The sequence below is a fragment of the Chiloscyllium plagiosum genome, chromosome 22 (assembly GCF_004010195.1).
Source record: "Chiloscyllium plagiosum isolate BGI_BamShark_2017 chromosome 22, ASM401019v2, whole genome shotgun sequence".
NCBI classification, from domain to species: Eukaryota; Metazoa; Chordata; class Chondrichthyes; order Orectolobiformes; family Hemiscylliidae; genus Chiloscyllium; species Chiloscyllium plagiosum.
In genome coordinates, this window is record NC_057731.1 from 30,296,207 (window position 1) to 30,306,888 (window position 10,682).

The 10,682-nt window shown below is 41.2% G+C and overlaps 1 protein-coding gene across 1 annotated transcript in view; it reads left to right on the top strand.

Moving 5' to 3' along the window:
- si:zfos-911d5.4 overlaps positions 1-10,290 on the top strand; it is a 247,088-nt gene extending 236,798 nt beyond the window's left edge. Inside the window, exon 7 of the mRNA XM_043712662.1 lies at positions 8,143-10,290. Within this exon, the coding sequence (XP_043568597.1) occupies positions 8,143-8,310 (168 nt within the window). The 3' untranslated portion in view covers positions 8,311-10,290. The remainder of the gene's footprint in view (positions 1-8,142) is intronic.
- The last annotated feature ends 392 nt before the right edge of the window (positions 10,291-10,682 follow it).

A 10,682-nucleotide genomic window follows, 5' to 3' on the forward strand; every position in this document is an offset into this window, starting at 1 on the left:
GACACACACACTCACACATGCACCCCCTCACAGACTTAAGACACTCTGCACTCACTACACACACACATACACTTTCTCACACACACAACTCCCAACCCAGACAGACACACACACGCAGACAGACCACGCCCCACATGCATACATATATTTTGTGAGGTGAATTTGTACTTGCAGGGTTACATTGCTCAAAAACTTCATGAATTCATGTACAACTCTGTTATCTCACTTTTTAAATTAGAATCAATCTAAACATCATGGCATAGACAGAGAACACAAGGGGCCAACACCTTCAACATATTGTCTAGCTATCACCATTGTTAACAGCTAACCTGAGAATGCAACTTTTTTAAAAAAAGGTTTTGTAATTTACACATGAAAGAAGTGAAACTGTCATGGTATTCTAACAGATGAAAGCCTTAACAGACGATCAATTTTTCAATGTATAATTTCAGTTACATCACGCTGTAAATTTTTGCTATAAATTCTGTGTGTTAGGATTGAGCCCTCCACTACCACCTAATGAAGGAGCAATGCTCCGAAAGCTAGTGTGCTTCCAATTAAACCTGTGTTGTGTAATTTTTAACTTTGTATACCCCAGTCCAACACCGGCATCTCCAAATCATAGTAACAACAGGAAGGACATTAAAATGTAAACACCAAATGGCCAGAGGCAAAGAAGCTGCAGCAGGGAAAGAACAGAGAAGGCATATTTACAAGAAACTGTGTGCCTAATACAATTTAAAGAAACAGAAAGCCAAAGACAGGTTTAGGGCCGGGATTATGAGTTGTACAATTCTAATGCTAAGCTTCAATTTTGCTAGAGCTGATCAAAAGGTATGATGAGATTTAGTAGAAGAGTCAACTATGGGAGTCTCTGATGAATCAGTGTCACCAAGATTGTTATCAACCAAGAGAAAGTGAGGACTGCAGGTGCTGGAGATCACAGTCAAAGAGTGTAGTGCGGGAAAAGCACAGCCAGTCAGGCAGCATTCGAGGAGCAGGAGAGTCGACATTTCAATCATAAATTCTTAATCATAAACGAGGTTGGTCCAAGGGGGCTGAGAGATAAATGGGAGGGGCATGGGGCTGGGGGGAAGGTAGCTGGGAATGCAATAGATTGATGAAGGTTGGGTGAAGGTGATAGGTCGGACAGGAGGGTGGAGCAGATACATGGCAAGGAAGATGGTCAGGTAGGACAGTTCAAGAGGGCGGTGCCGAGTTGGAATTTTGGAGGTGGGATAAAGTGGGGCAGGGGAAATGGGAAAAGTGATGAAATCCACATTGATCCTATGTGGTTAGAGAGTCCCAAGGCGGAAGATGAGGCATTCTTCCTCCAGGCATCGGGTGGCTAGAGTTTGGCAGTGGAGGAGGCCCAGGACTTGCATGTCCTTGGCAGAATGGGAGGGGGAGTTAAAGTGTTCAGTCACAGGGCAGTGGGGTTGTTTAGTGCATGTGTCCCAGAGATGTTCTCTGAAACATTCCGCAAGTTGGCATACTGCAGCGGAGACCACATCCAGAATGGACACAGTCAGGATGATGTGTGTTAATCTCTGTTGGATATGAAAGGATCTTTTGCGGCCTTGGACAGAAGTGTGGGGGGAGATGTGGGTGCAGGTTTTGCACTTCTTGCGGTGGCAGGGGAAGGTGGCAGGAGTCGAGGGTGGGTTGGTGAAGGGCGTGGACCTAAAAAGGGAATCACAGAGGGAATGCTCTCTCCAGAACGCAAATAGGGGTGGGGAGGAAAATATATCACTGATGGTGGGGTCTGCTTATAGGTGGCAGAGGACAATGCAATGTATCTGGAGATTGGTGGGGTGGAAGGTGAGGACCAGGGGGGTTTTGTCCTTGTTGCGATTGGAGGGGTGGGGTTCAAGGGTGGAGGTCTGGGAAGTGGACGAGATGTGCTAGAGGGCATCATCGACCACATGGAAGGGGAAATTGTGGTCTATGAAGAAGGAGGCCATCTGGGATGTTCTATGATGGAATTGGTCCTCCTGGGAGCAGATGCGGCAGAGGCGGCAGTTTCCCCTGTAACCGCAACAAGTGCAAAACCTGCGCCCACATCTCCCCCCACCCCTCTGTCCAAGGCCTCAAAGGATCCTTCCACATCCAACAGAGATTTACCTGTACTTCCACACACATAATTGACTGTATCCATTGCTCTCGATGTGGTCTGCTCTACATTAGGGAGACAGGGTGCCAAGTTATGGAATGTTTCACAGAACATCTCTGGGATACATGCACTAAACAGCCCCATCTCCCTGTGGCCGAACACTTGAACTCCCCCTCCCACTCTGTCAAGGACATGCAAATCCTGGGCCTCCTCCACTGCCAAACTCTCGCCACCCAACGTCTGGAGGAAGAACGCCTCATATTCCACCTTGGGACCCTCCAACCACACAGGATCGATGTAGATTTCACCAGTTTCCCCATTTCCCCTTCCCCCACCTTATTCCAGATCCAACCATCCAACTCGGCACTGCCCTCTTGAACTGCCCTACCTGTCCATCTTCCTTCCCACCTATCTGCTCCATCCTCCTCTCCGACCAATCACCTTCACCCCCACCTTCATCTACCTATCGCATTCCCAGTTATCTTCACTGCAGCCCCACGTCCCTCCCATTTATCCCTCAGCTTCCTTGGGCCAGTCCATCATTCCTGATGAAGAGCTTATGCTTGAAACATCAACTCCACACTACTCGAATGCTGCCTGACTGGTTATGCATTTCCAGCACCACACTCTTTCACTCACACCAAGATTGTTACAAAGGTAGCTAAGTAGGTTTTGCAAGAGTGTGCTGTTTGGATGATGACTATCGCCAGGGAAATAAGAGGGATTGAGCTCTTGTTGCAGGTGACTCCAAGCCCAAATCTGTTGAGTGAAAAAAGTGAGAGAATCAATGTACCAAAGGCTGATTTGGAAAGTCTCCCAGATTGCATTCATGTGGGGCGTAATCTCATGAGGCAGCTTTGCCCTGCTGCCACCTGGCTGTGTAGCTATCAACCTCCATTGTTAGCCTACAGTAAAATAGGGAGTGCTGAAGAAACTCAGCAGATGTGGCAGCATCTGTGAATGGAGAACCAAAGTTAATGTCTTTGGAAGTGAAAGGAGCTGAAAATTTGTTGGTTTATTTTGCTAGTGACGGAAGGAGAGGCAACTGGAACAGCTGGTGAGTGTCGTCAGAGCAAAAGACAAATGCAGTGGTAATGGTGGTAAAGGAGAGATAGTTATGTAAAATAGATGTAAATATTCACTGTGAAAATAAACATAGGTCTGCTCAGCTGAGAGCATAGCCAACAAGACACAAACATGGCCGGGGGGGGGGGAGGTGTAAGAAAAATGGAGGACTGAAGTCATACTTTGAAGTTGTGGAACTCAATACTGAGGCTGTAAAGTGCCTAAGTGGAAAATGAGGTGTTGTTCATTGCATTGAGCTTTGTTGGAACGCTGTAGCAGGCCAAGGATGGAAATGTGAGCACAGAAGCAAGGGGCTTTATTGAAATGGCAAGGTCAGGGTCATTCCAATTCAAAGAGAAGAGGTTTTCTAAAAAGGAATTGCCCAGTCTTTGGTTTTGCCGATGCAAATGAGACCACCACAGTGAGCAGCAAATACAATAGAGTAGACTGAAAAAAGTACAAGTCTACTATTTGCCGAATCTGCAGAAGGCTCTGCTTTACTTCTTCAAACAACAGCCTTCTAAGATGATATGTGAAGAGTCAAAGGGAAATGTTGAAAATCTAAAACCAGATTATATTATAGTTTACATTAAAATGGAAAAAGAAACATCTTAGAAGAGAAACATTGGTTTTCGGTTATATGTATATATGCTGAATAAGTAATGAATGCCAATTAGTTGGATGGAAAGTTGTTACCTAGGTAACATTAGCACACAATGCCTTCATCTATTTAATCCATTACATCTGATTATGGCCTTAACAGAAATGTTAACAGAAATCTCTTATTAATAAGTTGTCAGACTGAGATCATGGTGTGACTTTTCTGCACCTACCGAGAACAAGTTTTAGTTCCTGAAGATGTACACAGTTAGTGGAGTCAGAACAGCATAAAAATCAAGGCTTGTTTGATACTTGGATAAATCTTCTATCAGGTAGGCCCCAGCAGTACACCAAATGTGAACGACAATGCGACTTGGTAACAGAAACACATATAATAGTTGAAGTGTAAAGTCTTACAGCAAAAATGAATGTTTAAAAAGTGACCTTAATTTTGTCATCCAATCTATGCTTGAGGGTTAATGCAGTATGCTCTAGGACAATGATTAATTCTGTGCTTGCTTGTCAGGGATGCAATTTCCTAAACTTCTTTATCTGTTCTCCTTTTGTTTGCTTCTTGTTTTAAAAATGCAGACCAGTGGGAATGGTCTTGTGGAGAATAGGAGTACTTTGTAAATGCTGAGGGACTTTTCAAAGTTTTGCATTTATAAAATGCCTTATTATTTGAGCTTATTGAGCTCTCTGAGGGTACTTTGCAAAGCAAATAACTTCTGCTGTGCATAAGTGTTTCAAACACAACAGCCATTATGCAATGTTGCTATAACACAAACAGCAATAACATGTTTTGCTGTTTCGTCTGTTTCTTACTGGTATCCACTCAGAGAGAAATATTGATGAGGAACTGCTCATTCATCTTTGAGTAATACCAAAGAAATTGGTACCAAATGGGAACTGAACTGAAAGGCAGCTACCTTTGACAATGAAGGCTTTCTTCATAATTCACTAGAGTGCCAACTTATTTTATATCGTCATGTCATGAAGAATGCAAGATATCTGCTTCAGTGCCATTATCAGGGTTTCTGCTTCCATTTTTCTCCCAACTCTTTTCTCAGTCATTAGTGCATGTGTTGTTACAGAGTCTTTGTGAGGATCAGAGAATACATGCCAACCAGTTATTGGCTTTTTCAGCATAATCAAAGCACACCTGTTCCTTCAAGCAGTGTTAGCGGTTGTTTGGACAGGGTATGATCTTGGCTGTTGAAGTCTCGCTAACATCATTCCCTCATACTGCAGGTCTTTGAACCACATGTAGGTGCGTTATCCATGTGCGTAGATCATGAGCCTGTGCCTTTGTCTTTAGTTTCCTCTTCCGGTTGAATTTGTGCAGTAATTCACCAAGACTCCTCTATGAGCATCTTCTAAATTTTTTTAGATTAGATTACTTACAGTGTGGAAACAGGCCTTTCGGCCCAACACGTCCACACCGACCCACCGAAGAGCAATCCACCCAGACCCATTCCCCTACATATACCCCTTCATCTAACACAACGGGCAATTTAGCATAGCCAATTCACCTAACCTGCATATTTTTGGACTGTGGGAGGAAACCGGAGCACCCGGAGGAAACCCACGCAGACGCGGGGAGAATGTGCAAACTCCACACAGACGGTTGCCTGAGGCGGGAATTGACCCGGGGTCTCTGGCGCTGTGAGGCAGCAGTGCTAACCACTGTGCCACCGTGCCGCCCGGAGCATAAATCTATGACCACTACTACTAGCAGGACAATAGTAGCAGATAGATGAGAACTACAACACCTACAAAGTCCACGTACCATCCTGATTTGGAGTACATGGCTGTTCCATTAATGTCCCTGGGTGAAAAACCCTATCTAACAGCATATGGTGTCTCTACAGTGTTTTAAGAAGAGAACTCACTATTATCTTCCTCAGGTAGAAAGGGATGGGCAATGAATGTGGCTGAGTCAGCAATACTCACATTCCATAAATGAACAAAACAAATTGTGTCTTAATATTACCTGGAGCTGGTTTTTGACTGTGAGACTGTTTCCTCCTTGGTCAAGCAATTGGAAGATGAAGACTGTACAATAAATCCCCTCAACAATTTAATGGCGTCCAATCAAACAGCTATTGAAGCCCCTGTTTTCATCTTAAGCAGTGTAAGGTAGTCATGGGATCTGATGTCATTATAATGAAGCTCCTTTCATACAGATTCAGTGTTATTCTTAGAGTAAAGGTATAATTAACCCTTTACCCCATACCCTCGATTGGTATATAGTTTGGCAACTAATTTGCAACCACAGACGGCAACAAAAGCATAGCTGAAAGAAGTTAGATCCAGTTTTAGAAGAAATTCAATGACCTGACAAACTCTGCAAGGTTAGTGTTACCCCAAACCTCAAGACAAGTCTGTGGATTCCAGCCTCCAGCAGGTATACCTGCTGAGATGCCTCAGGGTACATGTTCTTGAGTGTTGAAAGAATGTGTACCAAGTGCATTTGATGAATTATACTGGTTCACAGCCATAGTGCTGCTGACGACCTATTAACATTGATACAGCTTCCATAATGATTAGGAGCAATTGGCGTGAGGCTGGGTAGATGATGGTCCTCCTCTCAACCACCCCATCCACCAGGACCTCCAGGTTCTGAGCTGGACATTTTGGTTTCCTAAGAGGATAATATATGACGTAATTTCTGGCTTGTAGCACTTGGAGAGATGTGAGCTGGGCTTTAAGTATAATGCCAGGAGCTTGTACATCAGAAGATGCCGATAGTAGCAGGAATTTCACCTTTCCTTCTACAAGATTGGATACCAAAGAGGAGGTGAGGAGTGGAAGATAACATGAGAAACGTCTCTGTGAGCCAAGACTAGACATTCACTATGAAACTTCTTTAAAATAATATAGACTGAAAATGGAATAAAAAACCTAGCCTTATATGACTGTTACAGTTAAGTTTCTGATCAGTGGTAACCTTCAGGATGTTGATAGTAATTGAGTAGCTGCCAGTTATACAGCACCAAGTTGAAATGAATGCTAAAGAGGACACTAGCCTTTACAAAACATTTACCTTCTCCAAGTAAACCCCAAATGCCTTTCTTCTCTTTACTTCATTTCTACATAAATTAGAAAATTACAAGGACAATGAACAGACAGCCTTTCATATTGTATTAGAACCTTCGTTCCAGCCTTGGTTGAAGCATTGTAAGACTATGTAATTAAGTTGATTATTGTTCACTGTTCTATATATTTATTGATATTTTCATAAAGTACAATAGGCAGTAGGTTGTTTTAAGATTTATCCAAGTTTTGTTCTGAAACCACACACTAGGAGTTGTGCAAGAGTGACTGTGGATAACATGCCTTGTTATTTTCTCCTATCTGCAAAGAACAAGCAGCCTCCACAAAATCTATGTTATTATAACAGTACAATCCAAAATTAGGAAGTTACCATTTGGAGGAATAGGTGTAAATCCCTATGCTGCAATTCTGTGGTAGAGTGTATTGTTATAAACAGTCTGCCTTACCACCAAATCTGCTTTCATATCTTTAAATGTTGACTTGTATGACATTAATTTATTTTAATTTTTTTTCTGAGAAAATTATTTTGAGCAACTAAAAATAATCAATGCTGCAAATTTTGTAATTTATAAAATAACAAACAGAAACACTATTCTATTGCTTTGGGTTGTGATCTGTGATATATTAAGTCTTTGAAAAAAATGTAAGTCTGGTTTGTTCCCTGATGACAGTTTGAATAGTTTCGATAACATTTTGAGCAGCCAGTCTACTGTACTATTCATTTCCTCATCATCATATCACAAATAAATGATTAAAATTTATTATAATTGCAGTCCCTTAAAAGAACCCTCAAAGCTATGAGATGAGGTTTTGCTGTAATTTGAATTTTAGTGTTCCATTTACTCTGTCTTTTAATGTTCCTTGTAATGAAGTCATTAGTAAAAAACACATCTGGAAGTTCTTTGGGGAACATTTAATTTTCTGCTGGTTTGTCAATAACATAACTCATCACACAAAGGGCCCAGCTGCCGACAGTGCCATGCCATAGAAATGTCTATTTCTCCACTATATGTTGCTGACTGTACCTACAGCTGCAAAAAATGCAGCCACACAAAGATAAAGTTTCCCTTTCAAACTTGGCCTGTAAGCTCTTTGACCCAGGGACATTGATATTTGCTAAGTTTTCACATGCATAATAAGCATCACTTTCACAGCTTGCCGACCTCTGCTTTGGCCCATTGCCCTTTCAGGTGAAAGGGGAGGGTAGAGAAAAGTCTAATGATGTCCATGGTCAATCCCTATCTGCCCCCTGCCCCCAAGCTGTTGCTTAAACTAAATAACCATGAGTTTTGTGCTCTCTTCTAAAGGTGACTGTCAAGATGTACAAGCGAGGAGGTCGTGGCTGGTTATGGAGGCCTGTCTCAAGCACAGTGGTTATTCCATATAACACCCACATCGCGTTCAGGGTCTGTGGAGAGGATGCAGATGCAAAGATCCCAGCTAACAACATCGACAGAATCATCCTGAGCATATGAAATTGATTTCAGTGTTAAACAGGCTATGGCAGCTGTGCCACATTATTACAATAATACACAACCATTTTTCATCGATCAGTTAATTTGTGCTCTTCAAGTAATCAAAACGCAAATCTCATTAGTATAGGTCAGTGTGCATGGGAAAAAAATGTAAAATTCATATTGACAGACTAGCTGGCTGGAAAAAATGCAAAACGTTTAGATATGGAAGAGTGCACTGTGTTCCAATTCAAGAGTGTGCAAAATTAATAACTAAATGACAAGTTTTCATTGTTAGCACAGGGAAGGTCATGCAAAAGAGATGCATGTTGATGCTCTGGCTGCATGTCAGGTACTTAAATTTAAGAAGCTTTAATTAGCACAGAGGTTAGTTATAGTGCCACAAGAGATAATTTCTGCTCTGTTTATTCCTCTCTGTTTACTCTGGAGAAAACATACCATTGATCCTTATTAAGCATGAGAAGTGCATTGAATATAATATTTCTTAAAAGAGGTAATGAATCTTATCCTTTCAAAATGTAAAATGTGACCATAATTCTTTCTATTAATATATTTAAAATCAAATTGTTTCATTTTGGTACTTGCATTTTAGAACTGAATAGGCCTGATTTTCTTCAATGTAACACAAATTCAAATCCCAAGTGTATTAAAGAGGAAATGTAATCAAGAGAGCATTATTTGAGCACTCCATTTCTATTGTACTGCCCAGGATTTCCAGGGAGTTTTCTGAATGGGTGTCTGTGACTAGATAAGCAATGGACTATTGGTTTTGAAATATAGTAGGAGTGACATAATTGACTCTCCCATGACACTTTTCTGTAAGTCTGGCTGCAGATCTACTATACTTTAGGTCACCCAAGGAGTTAGCAATGGGACTTAGCACCTGTAGGCTAAGAATGATTGCAGTGTTAAGAGTGGATCAGGTACATCATCACTTTGGGGAGTCAGTGGTGTAGTGGTGGTGTCATTAGACTAATGCTGTGGGGACATGTTCTATCATACCAGCTGGTGACATTAAATTAATAAATCTGTAATTGAAAGCCAGTTTCAGAATGATGACCATGAAACTACCATCAATTATCATTGAAAACAATCTGTTTCACTAATGTTCTTTAGGGAAGGATATCTATGTACTGACCTTGTTTGGCTTATGTCTGACTCCACTGCATTGTGGTTATTCTTCTCATCTAGCAAGTCAGTTTGTGCTCCAACAAAGTCAGCCTTTCCTTCATCCAATCTGGTCCACAGTTTGGTATTCCTTATTAAATTCCACCATCTCTTTCTCCTTTAACACATTCCTTAAAACAGATTTCTTTCGCCAAACATTTGGTAATCTGTCCAAATATTTTGGTTGGATCCATTATTGTCTTATGTCTCTGTGAGGGACATGGGAATGTTTTGAAATGTTATATAAAAGCAAATAGTTATTGATGTTGCCTATGGATATAATAGTTACATTTCAAAGAAAAGTTAACTTTAGACCCCATAGGAGCAGTACAAAACACATCCCTCTCTCTGTTTCCAGCTCCAAGCTGTACCGTTACCTGAGCATCAATCACATAGTTGCTGGCAGGCAAAAAAGGTCTCTATCATTGGTAACTGGTCAGTACTCAATGGAGCAACAACTTTTGGTACCAGTAAAAGCTGCACCTATGCATCCCCGTGCCCCCCATCCCCCCTCCCCCCAAATCGACCTTGGCTCCAAATCAGCTGCAACTCCAACTTAATTTAGTGCTTGTTCAAACAGTTGTTCACGATGCTTGTCATGGGAGTCAGGTAACCTGATTTTCAAAAGTTGACCACTCTTTCAAACATTCATTTTCAAAACAAATCTTTCTCATTTTAGTCGACAGTTTTAGAAACACTAAATGAAAAAAATCAGATTTTATATGTCTCCATCCTTAAGAAAGTGAAACCTCATTTCAAAAGTGTATTTTATTGCAAAACCTGTGATACAAAATAAAATAAGGCTTACAACCATTCATTCTCCTCCTCCTTCTCCTTATACATCCTTACATAGTCTTAGCATTTCTTAAGCCTTTAATTTATTCCAAAATTTTACAAATGGGACAATGTTTCCACAATTACATTGTCCTTTCCATTAATTTTTTTTAACATGAAATGGTTGCAACAAAAGGCTCCATCTGAATAGTCTTCCATTCCAATTCTTGAACTTTTCAATGAAGGCTAGAGATTTATGATCAGTGTAAATTAGTGATTCTCTGATTCTATATCGGATATAGACAACAATCCAAAAGTTGCTTTGTCATCTCGAACTTAAGCTTCAATTAGTGCTTGTTCAAGCCGTTGTTTATAATGCTTGCCATGGGTTTAGGCTACCTGCTTTTCAAATTGTAGCCACTCTTTCAGAC